General features: G+C 43.8%; 1 protein-coding gene across 1 annotated transcript in view; it reads left to right on the top strand.

Moving 5' to 3' along the window:
- The window catches only part of ADCY8 (adenylate cyclase 8), a 216,489-nt gene that overhangs the window by 70,987 nt on the left and 126,709 nt on the right, over positions 1-18,793 (top strand). Inside the window, exons 3-4 of the mRNA XM_057735462.1 lie at positions 4,295-4,425; positions 13,163-13,274. Coding sequence (XP_057591445.1) covers positions 4,295-4,425; positions 13,163-13,274 — 243 coding nt within the window. The remainder of the gene's footprint in view (positions 1-4,294; positions 4,426-13,162; positions 13,275-18,793) is intronic.

Raw genomic sequence — 18,793 nt, 5'->3', positions numbered from 1 at the left:
GCTTGCCGACATCTACTTTGGTTGCAATGTTCCAGCTACTCAGTATTCCCAAGTCTTTCCAAAGCATTCGATTCCATTTTATATAAACAGCATCTCTTATTCTCACTCAATATTTTTATTTACCATTCATTACCTCTAGAACATTAGATCTACAAAGGTAAGTACCATGCCTGGTTTTGTCTACTACTGATTCTCCACGCCCAGCGCTGCACCTGTCATGTAGCACCTACTCCTTGACGTGGTAAATAAATGAATAAATGGATGAATTACAATCTAAGTTTCAAAGGAAAAAGAAATGGGCTTGAGTCTTCACGATGCACTTACCAAGTGCGTGACTCCAGGCTGCCTCATTTCGTTTAAAGTCTTTAAATCTCAGTATCTCCTATATAATATGTGGTGAAAATAGTAACCCGCTACCTCATACAATTAATGTGAGGTTTTGATTAGATACTGAATGCAAAGCACCTGGCATGCTACATAATGAGTGACCTCTTTAAAAAAGCATTATCTATAAACCCAGGATAAGTCTCTAGCCAGTGCCTGGATCTTTACTGCAGTTAAAACTGCTTGGCCTGCAGTAGAGAGAGATTAATGGGAGAGCTCTTGCTTTGCAAGAGCCTGAGAGTGGCGAGTTCTTCCTGAAGCCATTCAGAAGCACTGCTGCATGTAAGCCCAGACGCGCTGCCAGCATCAGAGCACTGCCTTGCTCTCTTTCTCTTCTCCTCAACAAGCATTTGCATAAAATGAAGATCCTGAATCCCTCACTATTTTCACCTTGACTTCCCCATCAGGGTGCACTGTAGCAACGGATACCCATGAAGCCATTTTGATGACATGAATAGAGCAAGTTATCGGAGATGAGAAGGAAATCCAGGCAGGAGCCACTGATGCACTTGAAATCAACCCTGGGTCCCTTTTCATGCAAATGGAAAAAACCCAGGGAGAAAAAGATGTGCAGAATGTAAGCACAAAGGCCACCCTGGGCCACAGTCTGGCTCCAGGAGAGATTCTTGTACTTCTGATCTCCAAAGCCGGAAAATGAGATATTATGCCTCAGTGAGAGCTGGGAATTGTATTAAGGGGCAAACTTTCCCATTTTCTTTCAGACCGTGTTTTCAGAGGATTTGAATGATGTTTCTCAAGCAGTGAACAAATCCGAGGGAAGCAAAAGTGTTGAAAATGGGCTTTTATAAGCAGACTCCAGGCAATTTCCCATCGCCTGGCAGAAAATGCTTTATAGAGGGAGGAGCTGGGGCAGTTGCCAGTAGCAGGACTGGCCGGAGGCTGGCAAGCCTGGGAGCTGGAAAATTTTGCTATTAAAATTTTATTTTCAAAGTCTCCCATAAAGCATCTGTGTCATACTTGAAGACTGAATGTGCATTGCCTCTTAAAGAATCTATATAACAAATAATTATCCTGTACCAGGGATTGTGATGGCCATTGGAAGGGATGCAGTCATGAGCTGGACACAGTCTCCGCCTTCTATGTGTTCACTCATTTATTTAGGAAATATTTATTTAGCACCTACTCTTTTGAGGCTTCAAGCGCTCCTCGAAGCCATGGTGAGGACCAACTCCCATCCCACAGCGATTACAGGAACAGGCTCACAAGCACCCGGGAAGTTGAACAGGAAGTGGACATGAGGAGGGCCATTTGCAGGAAGCATGCCTCTCAGTCCCACAATGGGACAGTTTTCAAGAGAGGAAAAAGCCTCATCATGTGAAGCCCTGCGGACACTTCATTAAGAAAGCCCTTCACATGAGGTCAGGGTTAAGTAGAGGAGAGAGGAAGTGGGAGGGAATTAATGCCAGGCCCCTCACATATTTTATTTCATTGAATTTTCATAGCAACCCTGTGAAGTAGATGATATTATGGTCATTTGCCAAATTAGGGAACTAAGTCGCAGAGGTGATGTGGCTCGCCTAATGCTACATTACTGTTAAAGGATGGAGACAGGACCCAAACTCCAGTAAGACTCAAAACCTGGGGCTTTTCCCCCCTCACCAAGAATCCCAGCAAGGAAAAACGTGGTAAAGGATTGCTTCTGGGCACTGCCACCTGGTAACTGTACGGGTCTGCAAGTAATTTGACTTGACTCAGTCTATCCATTAAATGAACATACCCATTTGTGCCTGCTTCTTTTCATGGTTTTGCAAGGAATAAATAAAACAATGGATGGTGAAAATGCTTAAGATCCATGAACATCTATGACGATGTGAGAAACTATGATGATTGAAATGCACCCGTCTTAGGGGGAGGGGTTTGGAGGAGAGATGGAGTGGGAGGTTGGGGTTAGCAGATGTAAGTTATTATATCAATATATAGAATGGATCAAGAACAAGGTCTTATGGTATAGCACAGAGAACTATATTCAATATCCTATGATAAATCAAAAAGGAGAGGAATATTTTAAAATAGTGTATATATATACACACATATACGTACACATATATATGTGTATGTGTATATATAACTGAATCACTTTGCTGTACAGCAAAAATTAACACAGCATTGTCAATCAACTACACTTAAATTAAAAACTTAATAATAATAATTTATTATATATACACCTGTCTTAAACTCTGTTCCACACTAGAGCAAATTATAGGAAGAAAAAAAAAACAGAAGCAGATTCTCACCTCATTTCCACAACACAAGATCTTTTTAGGATTTAGTTCCTGTTGCTAGTTAAGCAGTTATTTTGTTTCTACGATGGAAGAACACTATTTTCTCAAGTGTTAGGTCCCTATTTTGAGGCAGTGTGTCTCGTTTCCTCAGTGTGTGTCTTGTTTCCTCCCCTCTCGATAAAGAGTTAACTTCTCTGAGCCTGGTTCCTCTCCTGTGTTCCCTGTTTCAATGCATGTAGCACACACTACCCATCAACCAAACTCAAAACCTAGCCGTCACCGTGGTTACATCCTCTTTCTCTCCTGCCATCCCGGTTGGTTGCCAATCCTATAGACCTTATCCCCCCATCACCTCTCCCCTGGGCTGCTGCAAGAGCTCCCTCAGCTGGTCTCCCTGCCTCTACCCTTGGCTCCCTTCTCATAATTCATTCTCCAAACCACACCCAAGGGTGATCTTTTAAAATGTCCATCAGCCTATGTCACTCCTCTGCTTAGTATCACTCAGTGGTTTCCAGATTTAGTTGGCATTAAATGCTAACATCTCAGGCAGTCCTAATACATTTATCTACACCCCAACCTCATTGCCTATCACCACACCCCTCCAGCCACATCTTTGCTCTCTGTCTGCCTCAGGACATTTGTACTTGCTGTTTCCGCTTCCTGGGGCTCTCTTCTCCTTGCACTACACAGGGCTGGCTCATTCCAAACTTTCAGGTATCTGTTTACATATCGGTTCCTCAGAAAGCTCATTCCTAACCCCCGATTTGAATCATGTTATCAACCATCATACTCTCTGATCGTGACGTGTCCTTGCTTGGCACTTGCCACATTTTGTAAATACGTGTGGGCATGTTTTGGTGTGTGCATTTAATGTCTGTATACCCTATTAGAATGTAAGCTCCACAGTACTAGGGCTCTCATCCATTTGGTTCACCGCTGTATACCCAACACTCAGTACAGTACCCGGCAAATAACAAGTACTCCGTAGATATTCATCAGGTTCATAGGATGGTACGAAATTAACAATTCCTCGAGAAGTTCAGCCAAGAGCCCCATGACTTCTACACGGTCCATCCACCCTTCTGAGTCCCAGTGGTCAGCCTGACAAGACTGTCCCTTGTCAACTGAAAAAACCGCCCAACCTGAAAGTTGAGAGTTATGTTATATTCGGCAGACTTTCTGAGGACTTCAAGCCTGGGACACAGCAACTCAGATAACTCTGAGAAAACTGTTCTGAAGAGGCAAGGGGGGTGAGGGGATCCAAGATGTATAGGAGTTTTTGCAACAAAAGACCGGGTAGTTGGAACATCAAAGGATTACTGTTAATAAGAGAATTCCAGATATCTCAAGTTAAGGAATTTAGTGCTTTTCTATGTATGGGGAGTTACAAGAGTCTGGGCTCATTGAAATCGTGCTTTTGATATGCGGCTCTGCTCTCTGGGGCCAGTATCCTGTGTTTTCTCATCCCGTGTTTCTTCAGGGTACACGGTCGGGGGTGGTTGCAGCGGCTGATGCCTTGATAGCGGGCATCCTGTTTCTATCATGAGTTCCCTCAGAGCTCACCATCCGAGCAGCTGTAATGTGATGGCTTGATGGCTGCAGCATCCTTTGTTTACTGATACAGCGGGCAATACTTCAGTTCTCACCCTTGTATTGGTTTATCCCAGGAGCGGCTTGTGCTGTCTGTACTCCCCCGGTTTGTTGTCCTGGAGATGATAAACGACATGACCAACGTGGAAGATGAGCACCTGCAGCATCAGTTCCACCGGATCTACATCCATCGCTATGAGAATGTCAGGTGAGAAGCATGACACCTGGCCCGATTCTCTGCATGAGCCACGTGCTCCTGGCTGCTCTCACCTCACTACCATGACTTCTGCCTGCCTGAATGTCGGCGCCTTTCTTCATTTGGTTGAGTAATTCATTAACTAGTGATTATTCATCAGAGAGTTCTACATTTCCAAATTGAGGCTTGAGAAGAGTGTCCAAGAAATGCAGTTATACTTGCTAGTTGACTTACTGCCTGGCTCCCCTGAGGTAGGCTTGCCTGCCTTTACGTTTTGAGTAGGAAAGGCAAGAGCCTTTTATACTATGGTGAGAAAAATAATTCCAGAAAGTGATCTGGAGGCCTCAGAGATGATTACATAGGTTTCTTCTTTATATTCCTTATAAGGGTCTTTGAAACAATACAAAAAAAGGACTACAGCTTATTTTTCTTTTGCAAACATGTTTTTGGCCACTCCTTCAGCCAGCCAGCCACCCACCCATTCTCCATCCACCCACCCATTCTCCATCCACTGACCCTTCCACCCATTCACACATCCAACCATCCATCCCTTCATCCATCCATCCACCCATCCATGCCCTCTTTATGCCCAGCGCTGTGCCAAACAATATGGTATGTAGTAAAAATCAGAGTGGGGGCCTCCTCAATGAGGCAGACCAGTTTAGAATCCCAATTCTACTTCTTCCTTGTGTATGACCTTAAGCAATTTACATACCTGAATCTCAGGATCCTTCTCTGTAAAATGGGCATTTTAATAGCCAGCTTGCAGGGGTTTATGTAGTTTATGTGAGTGAAGATACATATACAAAGCACAGGACCGGTATAAGCATCTAGTAGAGCATCAAGCATATTGTAGATTGTTTCAAACATGTTTCCTGGTTGCAAGCGAAGAAGAACCCAACCCTGGCTGATGTGAAAGAAATGTATTGGAAGGCCACATGGTGGATCCGAGTCATTGGGGAAGGATGGGGAGGCAGGCTTAGGAAATGGGCCGGAATGTAGCAGAAAGCATAGCCAAAATCGCAGCAGGGCACTAGGGCAGTGAGGACGCTGCTTCCACTATCCCGGAAGAATCTGTTCCCTGTGCTACCAAGCCTGTCCCAGACACAGCTGCCACCTCTGCACACAGCCCCCAGGATCTGGATTTGGCTGCCTTTGCCCCGCCCCCACTCTCTCATCCCCCTGCCTCTTTGTGTCACAAGTTAAGCCTGAGGCAGATGTGTCTGACTGGCTGAGCCCAGTCATTCCCCAGAAATGACTAGGAAGCAAATATCTGACATTTTCAGCTTTACAGTAGAATTGTACCTCCCTCCCACCAAATGTCATAGGGTGGGAATTTCCCAAATATAGGGGAAGATCTAAAGGTTGAACAGCTCTAAAAATGATCAGTGGTACCCTCTTAGTTCCTTTCCTCCTAACTTTGGTAGGAGGGAAGAACAACTTTTCCTTCTCAGCATAGGTCACTTAGGGTCTCATCCAAGAATTGAGCTACACTGGCTTAGATGTTTGAGTTTGCAAAGACCCCTTGTGAAACAGCAACTCTAATAAAAGATGCACTCCAGATCTAGGAACTGATCCCACAGACCATGGGAATTCATCAATACCAATTCTAGAACAATGGGCTCAGGGCAGTACCACCAATTATAATACAGTGTGAGGTTCTGTTATTAAGTAAGCAAAGTAAGAGAGCATAAAAAGAGGAAGACCTAGGATGGGGATGGAGGTGGGTAGAGAAACATTCCTAAAAGGGATGCTTTTTATTTACCTTCTTTGAAATTGAGTCCCCCAAGTGAAAAAAAAGTCAAAGAAAGGAATCCTGGGCAGAGGAATCAGAACAAGTGAAGGCAGAACAGTGAAGCATAAATAAGAAAAATACAAAATACATATCATATATGACATATATGACATATGAAATATGTGTTGACATAGTATGATTTCTATATAGTTATAATCATATGTAATTTAATGAAGTATAATGAAATAAGAAATATTATAAAATATATACAATGACATATTACAAAAGTGCCTGTCATCATGGAGAAAGAGGAGAGAAAAAAACTACCCTTCATAAAACAACAATAAACAAGCCTGCACACCCACATCAACGTACTTAGGAGCCTTAAATTCAATACAAAAGGCATATTTGGAGTTCTTCCTGCACTCATCAGCTTTCAGTGCTTCCCTTATTGGAGAACAACTAAAGTTACTTCTGCCCCCTGCACCCTGCCCATTTATTTTAAATCATCGAACTGAGCTTTTGTGCTCCAGACTCTTTTCCAGAACGTCCCGCTGCAATAAATTAAGATTGAGTTTGCTGCCCTACATTCTCAGTGGTCTCAGCTCGCGGTGAAGGAGCCGTTTCTAATGGGAGAAGAATGTGCGGAGATCCTTGCGGCCAGAGGGGCCCCTCCTGGCTGTTCACAGTACTGGCGAGATGCCCACGGCCCCGCTGGTCCTGGGAAGATGCACTTCACTCAGGGCGATGGGGCCTCTCCTGCACACTGCAGTTCTGCTGGGTGCTAAAATAGGACTAGAGGTGAAAAATGCGGAGGAGGAAAGGCCTTAGCCCATGTCTGAGAACAAAGTCAGACCAGCTGCAACACCCCCGTTTCCTAGCCCCCTGACCACACCCACTGCAGGAAAGGGAGTATTTTTGAAATCATTTCCCATCCTGTCACTCTCTTCGAGGCAACCCACCTAGGTCATTCTCTCTTCTATGTTGCATTTTTGTTGTTACGGTTTTGTGACCTTTCCCTAAGAGCAGTCTGCTATAAATGTCCTACTCAGTTATATCTCATACAGCTCATTGCATCCTGTCTGGATAAGGTGTGGTAAGAGGCGCCTCGCTGGGGGACATGAGTGGCCCAGAGTGGACTGGGGCGAGTGGATCAGGGTTCTCATCCCAGGACACTTCCCATGAGCCCCTGCGAGACATTGACTGCATCACTTCATCTTTCTGGATCTCAGTTTCCTAATCCCCAAACCCAGCTGCTTGAAATGGACAAAACATTTGGACTGTCAAGTCAATTTCAGCTATAAACATCTGAGACTTCACCAGTTTCTGTTCTGGAGCTCCACTTGGCTTTCAATGGGAAGCCATTTGGGCTTCCAATCCCTTCTGCCCTATTCTACTTCTCTTTCCTTATTCTCCATATATTTAAGACATTCTTGTGCTAGTTAGGGTAATGCTCTAACAAATAACCTCTCCATTTCAATGATGTAAACTCAATATAATTTATCCACACAACTCCCCCTGCCTTATATTCCCTGTCAGTGGGTGATTCAGCGATAGAGGCCCCTGAATTTCATAGCTGTATCACTCCCTTGGGCTTCAAAGTTCTCGGCATTCAGCTCTTGGAGAGAAAAGGGTAGAAAAGGCACACCTGCTTCTTTACCAGCTCGGCCCAGAAATGGCGTGTATCAGTCTGATCAGATTCCGTTGATAGGACCTGATTACATGGCCCCACCTTGATACAAGAGGGTCACAGAGCCCCTGCTAGTGGTCTGTGGTGGTGACAGGGAGGCGTGGATTTGGTGGACAGTAAGCTTCTCTCCCAGAGCTCCCTTCCCCCTTTCCTCTTGTCCCTGAACCCATGCCATTTACACATTTGCTGGCATAACTCAGTTCACTCACTTTCTTGACTGGCTGTTTCTTCCCAGCCACACCTATCAACATATGCAGTCACCACACTGAAGCTGAATCTGACCTCTGTACCCCAACACCGAATTAAATCTTAGACAGAGTTTTGGGTGAAGTAGAAAAGCATAACTTTATTGCTTTCCCAGGCAAAAGGGGCCAGAGCGGGCTAATGCCCTCAAAACTGTGTGTCCCCACCTGGAGGGGTAGTGAGGAGTGTTATAATAATTGTTCAAAGAGGGCGTGATCAGCTCATGGACACCCTCCTGGTTGGTTGGTGGTGAGGTAAGTGGACGTCAGCATCATCAATCTTCTGGTTCCAACCAGTCTGGGGTCTACATGCTTACAGGCAGCATACCATTAACTTCTCCCACCTGGTGGGGGTTTCAGTATCTGCAAAACAGCTCAAAGATATTGTTATTTGTATCCCTTCAGGGGGAACCAGGACCCTGCCTCAAGGCTGCACTATTGTTTCTTGACTGCTCCTCCCCTGTCTCTGCATCCCATCTTCCCTGATCAGCAACTGTTTGAACCTGCCCTTTGGAACTCGGGGAAGGTCATGGGGTGAATGAAGCCTATTTCCTATAATCAAAAAATGGGGGACACAGAAAGGCTTTTGTGCCCAGGAGCCCCACATGGTCCTGCTTGGTCACAGCATTGGTCCTGCAGACTGCCCTTTCACATACAAGCAAAATGAAATTGAGTGGAGCCAGACAACTTGGCTTTGCAGGCCTGTCTGTGTGGCCATCTATTAAACACTTCGATTCCCAAAAATTTCCACAAGGAGTTATATATTCTCCACTTATTGAGGACTACGCTGTGATTTACAAGTGATCTCTTTACAGTAACACTGCAGAGTAGCTTTAATGATCACTGCTTTATTATCAAGAAAAGGGAAGCTCGGGGTGGTTAAATAACCTTCCCAAGAACACAAGTTAGGAAGAAAAGTCTACACAGGGCTCGTGTTCCTGATGAGTCTAGTGAATTCTGCTAAGCCTCCTTGAGGGCTTTATTTGCAGAGTGACTAATAGGTAACATAGCTTATTTTTAGCCAAATAAACAACTTATATAAGCAAATTAGATTTGACAATTAATATGGCCTTTTTAGTATATTCATCTGGAAGTTTGCAAGTTTATATCTAGATTCAAAAGACCTGACCTTGAGCCCAGCACCTTGGGGGGAGCAGAATGAACAACAAAGTGAGACCCAGGGCCCCGATTTCTGCTTCGTGTCTTTAATTCAACAAACTCTTATTACATAACTATGACTTAATCCAGGGCCTCTCCACCTTTAGCATGCATGCAAATCACCTAAGGCTCTTGTTAAATTCTTGTTATATACTGATCCAGTGGGTCTGGGGTGGGGCCTGAGATTCTGCATTTCTAACCAGCTCCCAAGAGGTGCCAGTGGTGGCCATGACCACACTCTGAGGAAGGAAGACTCAATTCTGAAGATTTCTGTTCATTCAATTTAGGAAACATATCATGAGGCCCACCGTGTGCTGAGGGATGGGATACAGAGGTGACTCTCTTTCTGTTCTTTAGCTGGTGGATGGAGCACACTTTAAATGCCATGACAGAGAGGAGTACAGGCTGGGCAGGAGGCTAGAGTGGGAGTGACAGGCTATGCTTCGGGAAATTTCCGTAAAAGTAGAAGCTTAGCATATGAGTGGGGTCTTAAGGACAGGTAAGGTTTTAATAGGTAGCAACAGGAAAGAAACTGCCCCGGAGCAAGTACGTCATGTACAGACACCAGTGCATAAATCATGGTGTGTTCAGAAGACCACAGAAAAATGATATTGGATCACTGAGCACATCTGAAACTTTTATGCCCTTTGCTCTTAGGGAATCCATTTCTTCTTTCAATAGACTGCATGTTTCATAAGGGCCATGATGGTGCTTTCTGTTCTCCACTGTGTCTGCAGTATAAGTGACACGTAGTAGGCATTCCATTTATGAGCTATTGAATGAATGAATGAATGAATGAATGAATGGGCCATTCCTGCCATAGTTATTAACATAGATATTAACAGTTTGGGGTGAATGGATCCAGAAGGGGAGAAGTTGGAGGAGATGATCTCCGGGCGCTTCCACTTCCCACCTGCCATGATGATGGCTTACTTCAAAGGGAGCATTCCGTAGTGATAAAAGAGTACAGACTCCAGGGACCTCGCTGCTGGTCCAGTGGCTAAGATTCCACACTCCCGATGCAGGGGTCCCGGGTTCAATCCCTGCTCAGGGAACTAGATCCCACATGCCGCAACGAAGACCCGGCACAGCCAAATAAATGAATATTGTAAAAAAAGAAAGGACTTCCCTGGTGGGCCAGTGGTTGAGACTGCACTTCCAGTGCAGGGGATGCAGGTTTGATCCGTGGTCGGGGAAGTTCCTCATGCCTGGCAGTGCAGGCAAAAAATATATATAAAAGGAAGGAAGGAGGGAGGGAGTGAGGAAGGAAAAGACTCTCACCTGCAGACAGTGCGCAGGCCCTGAAAGTTCACAAAAAAAAAGAGTATAGATTCCAGAGCCAGACTGTCTGGTTCAAATCCCAGATTTTCGTGTCTGTGGGCAAGGTATTCAGGCTTCAACTTCTTTATCTATAACATGGAGGTGATCATCCTGGGTCCTACCTCCTAGGTTGTTATGAGGAACAAATGAGACCACACGTGTGGAATTCTTAGAACCCTATCAAGTCCACAGTTAACACTCTGTAAGTACAGCTGCTGCTATTGTTTCAGGTCTGTGTCAATAGTTAGGAATTCTTTTATCTGCAAGTAACAAATAATCCAGTTAATGGTCAGACTCTCTTCCAACTCTGTTACCTCTCTCTCTCCTCCCAACCACAATAACGATGGAAAGAGCTAACACATTTATGGAGCACTTACTATGCCAGGCACTGTGCTAAATACTCACTACCCACCAATGAGGTAAGTACTACAATTATCTCCAGCAGACAAATCAAAGGCTTGGAGAAGTTCATAGTATTCATAAGTGGTGACCTGGGATTTGAACCCCAGTCTGTCTAGACTCAAATCCTATGCACGTGACCAGATGCTGTGCCATCAGGAAGCTGTAGAGGACAGTGGCAGTATAGTGACTCTGCCAGAGGAAGCCTTATATGTTAAAAATCTAAAGGTATCATTCCCACGCTTAAAACCCTTCACTAGCTTTCCACCACACTCAGGAAGAAGTCTGTGTTTACCAACCTGGCTTATCAAGCCCTTCTGTATTGTTCCTCTGTTCACTTCTCTGACCTCACTTCTCATCTCTTTTCCTCTCTCTCTCTCTCTCTTCCTTCCTCCCTCCTGCTTTCTCTCTCTTTCTCTTTTTTTTCCTCTCCCTCTTTGCTCTTCTCTTCCCACCCTCCTTGCTTAATACTACGCTTTGACTAGCTGTCCTTGAATTCTTGCAGAACCCCGGTACATTTGCTTGTTCTTCTCCCAGACCCTAGTATGTGCTGATCTCTTGCTAAGAGCATTCGTTTACTCACTTTACCTGTCAAGTCCCCTAGGTCCTTCAAGACTCGGCCTGGACTTTGCTTCACTAGGAAACTCCGGATCCCCCAATGGGTGGTCACCATCCCCCACGTGTCTTTCCATCACAGTGGTCACTGCCTATGTTGTTTCTGTCTTTCTCTTTTTCTGCCCAACTCCATTCCCCATACTGTTAGCATCTTGAGAACAGGCACTGGGGCTTCTTTATCATTTAATGCAACTTCTCAGCACAGTGTGTAGTTGGTCACATAGTAGATACATAAATATTTGCTAAAATAATTAAGGCATTAACTAATTAATTAAAGTGATAGTTTTTAAATTGAGATGTAAAGATTCCTAATGAGTCCCTGAATGGGCTTCTGGGAAGGTACAAATCCCTTGAAATGAAGTGCCAATTTTTGAATACTTGTACCTTTTTTAGGAGCGAGAGCCCATAACCTATATCAGATTCTTAAAGGGGTTTGTGATGAGTCCATAACCTATATCAGATCCTTAAAGGGGTTTAAGAAACACTGACTACCAGGGGTGACCAACATAAGTCAACGCACATTCCACAGTGCCTTCTGGCCGATTCACATATTTCATTAAAACCAAGTCACACAGATGGTAAGACTCGCCATTATTTTATGCAACACTAAGAAAAATAACCAAAAAGTTCAACACACTGCAAAGATGCTGTCAGTTTCAGAGATGATAAAACAGGAGAATCTAGAAAATATGGTTCCCTTTTTGGTGTTCCACCCTTCCTCTCAGCAGTGCACCTGTGATTGCGTCAGTCCCTGAGATGATATGTTAGGTGGGTGGGGCAGCGTCCCACCGTGCAGCTCAGCCACGTGCACAATCCCAGCTCTGTCGCAGGCTACTTGTGGATGCTGGGCAAGTTTCCCTCCTCTCTGAGCCTCACTTTCCTCGTCTTCACAGTGGAATGAACAATGCCTTCCCCAGAGGGCAACTGAATGGATTAACTAAGACAGTGTTGATACAGTGCCCTGCTTTTATAACGCTTTCAAGGCCCGCCCCTTCCCTTCCACCAAGCTATATGCATAGAATCAGACCTCACCTAACTGAAATTCCTAAATATGCATTTTAGATAATTATTCTGCCTAAGGTCTTCCAGGTTTGCTACCTTTTCCCACAATTTTTGAAAAATGCCTAACTCTTTGCCTGCAATTTGGGGTAGAATATACATCATTGGACTGGAGATAATGAGGTTTTGCGTTCTTTTGTCCCTGTGTTCATTTTGCTCTGTGTTCAAGACATCTGCTTTGCTGTTCATTGTGAAACTGTAGAGATAATTCATAATGCTTCATTTTGCCTTCTACAATACATTGATCTGTTCCTAGTGAAAAATTCCGTTTTGGGTTGTTTACCTCACCCACACTTCACAGCCCTGCCCAGGAAGAAGGGCTTTCCGTTGCCTTCTGGTCCTTCCTGAACCCCTGGGTGGACTCTCTGCTGAGATGTTTGCTAAATACTGAGGCATTCCTCTAGACCCCCGTGGCAAGGAGAGCTAAAATCTCAGACCACAGTTGGTTTGTTTGGATGGCGATGTGTCTCCCAGGATGGATTAAAATATTAATGTGCTTTCTCCCCACCCCATCCCTTCCCTGTTGTCTAGTATTCTTTTTGCAGATGTTAAAGGATTTACCAACCTCTCCACGACCTTGTCTGCTCAGGAGCTGGTCAGGATGCTCAACGAGCTCTTTGCCAGATTTGATCGACTGGCCCATGTGAGTTGAATTTAATTCCCTCCTCGTCTTCGCAGGAGTGAGGGACTGCATGTAGAATTAGGGAAGAGAGGGACTCAGGCTTCGTCACCAATGTCATTACCATTCTGCATCCTGACCCCAGACAGGGACCCCGACCCTCACGCATTCTGGGGACCGATGTGAGTTATTTACGGGTCTCAGATGGGAGGTTTGTCAGATTAATTTTCCCAGTTGAGAGACAGCTGCTTGAGTGACAGTTAAACCAAAGTCCTTTTTAATCTGCTTTCCATTTCCCCCTGCCTGTGGCCGGGTGCCATCCAGCTGCAGCCTCAGTGTTGCTTCGTGCAGGGATGACAGCCTACAGTTTCCCAGCCAACCCCGGCCATCTGGAATGCGTCAGCCTCTTCTCAAGGACCAGTGAGCTGCTGGCCCACGCGGCCACCACTTTGTTTGACTTAAGAGCTTTGTGTTTAGCCAACAAGACGCTACCTTTCTTTTTCTGCTGGCTTGACCAGAGCTCAAATAGAGAACAGGTTAAAGGCAATGAACATTTGTCACCAAAACACAGACTCCTAGTCCTCAAGCCACTCAAATTACAGAGGAATATCATTTTCACACTGTATTTTAGAATGGGTTCAAATTGGCATGACTTAACTTCCTGTTTTCTAAAGGGTGTATACTAGTGTCAACTTTACGGGCTGTTGTGAGAGTTTAATGAGACCACATCAAGTGCGAGTTCATTGTTAGGGTATCAAAATGTCCTATTTTAAGGCTACCTCACATTCATACTTACATCTGAGCACCTACTAGGTGTTGTGTTGGGAATATGGAAATGACTAAAACATACCTTCTGCCTTCTTAGAGCCAAGTCTAGACAGGGATACCTAAAGAGATCATCGATGTACAATGTGCTGTGTGCGGTGATGAAGGGAAGTCTGCAGTGCCATGCGCACACAGAAACAACACATGACCCTTGGATCAGAGAAGACTTCTGACACAAAGTGATTCTCAGGCTGGGTCTTAAAAAGGAGAAAACAAATACAATAGAATCCTATTCAGCAATAAAAAGGAATAAACCACTAGTACATGCAACAACATCAGTGAATCTCAAATGCAACATGACAAGGGAAAGAAGCCAGACACAACAGGCTAGACACTTTATGATTCCATTTGTAAGACATTCTAGAAAAGGCAAAAATTATAGGGACATGAACAAAGATAAGTCTTTGCCAGGACGGATAAGAGGTGGAGGGAGTAGACTGATTACACAGAAGCGTAGGGTGTGGTGATTTGGGGAGTGATCTGGTCGATCTATATGTGAGCACAACTGTACACATTTATCAAAGGGGTAAATTTTATTATATAAAAGCTATACACTAATTAGTGAGGTGAAGAAGGCAGGAAAGGTCGCTGTATGCAGTGGGGAGAACAAAAATAAAGATGCTGTATGTGTGGAGAACCAGAAGCGATTTAGCCCTGCTGAAAGGAAAATTCAAGGTAGGGAGTGGTAGAGGTGAGGCTGGAAAAATAGGCAAGGACCTGCCAAGGACTCTGCATTGTAACATTGTAACCTGTAGCTACTGGACAACTATGAAATAGGAGACTGACATGAGCACAGGAAGAGGTGGAAACTGAGGTCTCCTCCTAATAGAAGGATTGGGTTAACCTGATGGGCTAGGAATTTGAAGGTGGGGAAGAATGTACACCACCTCTTTTTATTGTTACCTCAAGCGTGGTAGATGCCAATTACACTTAGTTATTCTACTTTACATTCTGGTTCTAAATATTTCTTCTCAGAGATACTGAGATGAACAAAAATGGTCCTCCAAAGACAACTGAGAGATGTGATCAAGGTCAGTTTCTGGTGTCACAGTAATCCCCGTTGACCCAGGGAAAGGGTTGCTGTGTAAAATGCAATCCAAGTTGTTCAGCCAATGCTTACTGTGTATTTACTAGGTGCCAGGAACAGTGCAAGGCTCTGGCAAGACAAAACCCATCCCTGCCCTCGGAGTCTGCTAAGGGAGAGAGACAAGTCTGCAAAATTTGCAGGACAGTGTGGTACAAGCAATAGGCACAGAAGTCCTGGTGGACGAAGGAAGGAAGAGTCAGTGCTTGGGGTGAGGAGGGAGGTGATTTAGCACCATCCGGAGAAGAGGCCATATGCAACTGGGTCTGAGGAAGAGCAGGAGCTCTCCCAGCATCAGATTAGACAACAAAGCGCCTTCCAGGCTGAGCCAGGATGCAAAGGCAGGGAAGTGTGAAAATGCGGAAATGTGCTGCTTATCTGGGGAGCTATAAGGAGCTCAAGACTGCTGGAGCGTAAAGGGTGTGGGAGACAGCAGTGAGGAGGCGGCTTGAAGAGGAGAGCAGAAAAGCAAGTCTGGAGGGCACCGCACTACATTTTCAGGAACGTGGACTTTGTCTTGCAGCCTGGGCTTTTTGCCCTGGTTACAGTGCACATGGTGGGGAGAGGGAGTTAGATGGGGATACACAGCCCACTGAGCCACGGGGCGTACAAGAAACTCTAGTCCATCTTCTGGAGCATGAGTCATAGTGAAAGATTTTAAAGAAAAAAAAATGAATATCAAATTAAACACAGAGATATGATGGAGTAAAATTATTATTACTTTTGGTCATATGTAACGTTCATAAACTGCCTGGTGTACCTTATGCCCTAGGCTGCGTATTTGCCCTGGATCGTCTAATTCAGTTCTCACAATAAACCTACAAGGGAGGCTCTTTATTGTTCCCATTTTACAGAACAAGTGACTGAAACTCAGAGAAGTAAAATAATCTGCCCAGAACCCCGGTAGGTGGTGCATCTGTGACTCAGGCCATTTGAGGCCAGGTGCTCGCCCCAGGCACCGTAGGGGATGGAGCAAGATGTCAGAGACGTATTGCCGTTCATGCAGGACAACTTGAAGAGTTAGATTTCTAGGACTTCAACTACGGGCTGGACTTCAATTAGCTGTACAAATCCCCTCTCTGAGTCTCAGTTTCCTACCAAAATTATAGTGGAGGATAAATGAAACAATACACAGAGGCTGGTTCAATAAGTACTCAGTAACAGCACCCATAAGTACTCAGAAACTCAGCACCCATAAGTACTCAGTAACTCGCACTCTACCCACTACCCCATCCCCACCCACACATCCACCCCAGGTGCATTAGTCTCTTCCACTCTAGGAGACCTCTGTGGAAAAACTTGAAAAATTCTGCCAGTGAAAACAATTCTATTCATCTTGGAATAAGATAACCTACTTTAAATGTTTTTGCCCCCAACCTTAGGCAAATCACTTAACCAGGTGGGTCGCAGGCTTTGCTTCTGTGTAAAAGGGGATTGGACTTGCCCTTTCTGGTATCTTTTATTTAGCATTGAAATTCTGTGGCTTTATAATGATCTCTCTCTGCCTTGCCATAGTTCTTTGCTTTAGATTTTCATTATGTCGTATATCTGACAGAACCCACTTCCCATGTAAATATCATCCACTGCACTTACCCATTCAGTCACTGCATTATTAAGATGCAGGCAAAAAAACTTCAAAGCCTTCTATTAAAGATCCTCTTAGTGTGGTTGAATTCCTCAGTGCCCTTGTGGTTCAGGCTGCTCAAAGCAGAGTGTTTTTGACCTTTTCTAGAGCCCTTGGCAAACTCTAGTAACTTTTGATCTTTGATCTTTTTTTAAAAAATAAAGTAGTCCCTACCTACCCCTCTCCCTAACAAATTAAAAAGGAAGAATATGTATGCTATTATCAAGGCTTTAAAATCAACATCATTACATCTTAAAGTTTGTTTCAGATTGCTGACAAAACGGGAAGCAACCGAAATTATTGTTACAAGGAACAATTCCAACACTATGGAAAGCTAATCAACAGATTTTAAAGAATGAGACAGCCATTTCTGTACCGACATAGAATTTCAAGACGTTTTTGTGTGAAAAAGCACTTCTCAGATCTATAAACACAGTATGATCAATTTATAGCTAAAGGGCATGAAAATAGTGCATATATAAACATAGAAATGTATATTTTAATGCATAACAGCCTCTCAAGAGGGGAAAGGAGGCCAGGTTTCCAGGGTGTGGTGTGTCTGAGGGGGAGGGTCTACTCAAGGAGACTGGTCTGCACTTTCATTTTTACTAGGGTAATATATTCATGTGTTAATTTGTGTAATTACAATTAGACAAAGTACTATAAAACTTGTCATGATTTCTAATATAACTTTTTAAAGTGCATTCGTGGCACCAATGTTTTTTTCTGAGAGTCTTTTTTCGTTTCACTTTTTTTTCTGATTACTAAAGCAATATTTGTCTATTATATAAAATTCAAACATCAAAGATAGAGATAACATGGAAAACATGTATCCCTGTACTCTTACCCCTCGTCAAGATATAACCATCTTTGATAATTTGATGCCTTTATCTCCTCAATGTTATCTAGATAAATGGTTTCATAACTTCTCTGGATTTTTTCCAAGATTTTTATCATATCAAAGCCATTAAGATGGGAGGGAAAGGATTATATTAAGACTAACTCAATAACATTTACAAGAAGACCCACACCTTACTTTATTTTTCTTTTTCAGTAGCTTTTTTCAAAGCAACCTGGCTTTTTGAATGTGAATTTTTCAAAGCAGTTTCTGGTAAAAAGAAGTTGCTTGGATATTACTGTCAAATTGTCTGACAGCTCACAGGAATTGATCAGGAAAATGTGTCTGCAAATGGACAGAACTTGACAGATAAGAGGACAGGTCTTTCATATTTATATTTATACTTATAATTTATATTTATATAAACATACATAATTGGTATATATACACACCCGCATATATACATACCATTTATTTGGGGCCCACAGTTTTTCAAGGAGGCTGTCAGCTTCACCTTTTGTTTAGAAGAAAAATGGACCCCTGCATTACAAACATCTTCACCACATTGTTCTGTGTCTGCTCCAAAGGGTAATAAACTATTTACATATCTCCTCGTTTAGCAAGCAGCCTGGCACATAGTATGTGCTCAATAAATACAACTTCTTTCCCTTAACTTTTCCAGAACGCTTTCATCTCTGTTTTCATGGAAAAATCACTGATTTGGAGCTGCTGAATATCATATATAGTCCACATCATTATTTCTAGCCAGCTGCTCTGTGGCACGGGAAGTTTTCTATCTCTCTTACACTGAAATTTTCACATCTAGAAACACGCTCTGCCGTGTTCTGGGTTATTGTGAGACTCAAAGGAGGAAAGAGAAGGCGTAGCGTTGAACGTGGAGAAGACTGTTTTCAGGTGTTAGCTGTCATTGTCATTGCTAGTTGATAGCCGTGCTTACTTTGCTGTGTATCAAGGGAATCATCCTGACATGTGTCACATATGGGAAATTGAAACCCACATATCAGTGGCTTCAGTGACTTATCAAAGGTAAAACAGCTGGTAATTTTGACTAGGATGCGGAGGTCTGATTCTTAGACCAAACTATTTCCTGCTCTATCCTTTCCCTCTCCCCGCCCCGTTGTCAACAGAGAGGCAAATCTTTCTGCTGCACC

Source organism: Hippopotamus amphibius, chromosome 5 (assembly GCF_030028045.1).
Source record: "Hippopotamus amphibius kiboko isolate mHipAmp2 chromosome 5, mHipAmp2.hap2, whole genome shotgun sequence".
Taxonomy (NCBI): domain Eukaryota; kingdom Metazoa; phylum Chordata; class Mammalia; order Artiodactyla; family Hippopotamidae; genus Hippopotamus; species Hippopotamus amphibius.
The sequence above is the reverse complement of the archived record's forward strand: the minus strand, read 5'-3'. Positions and strand labels throughout refer to the sequence as shown.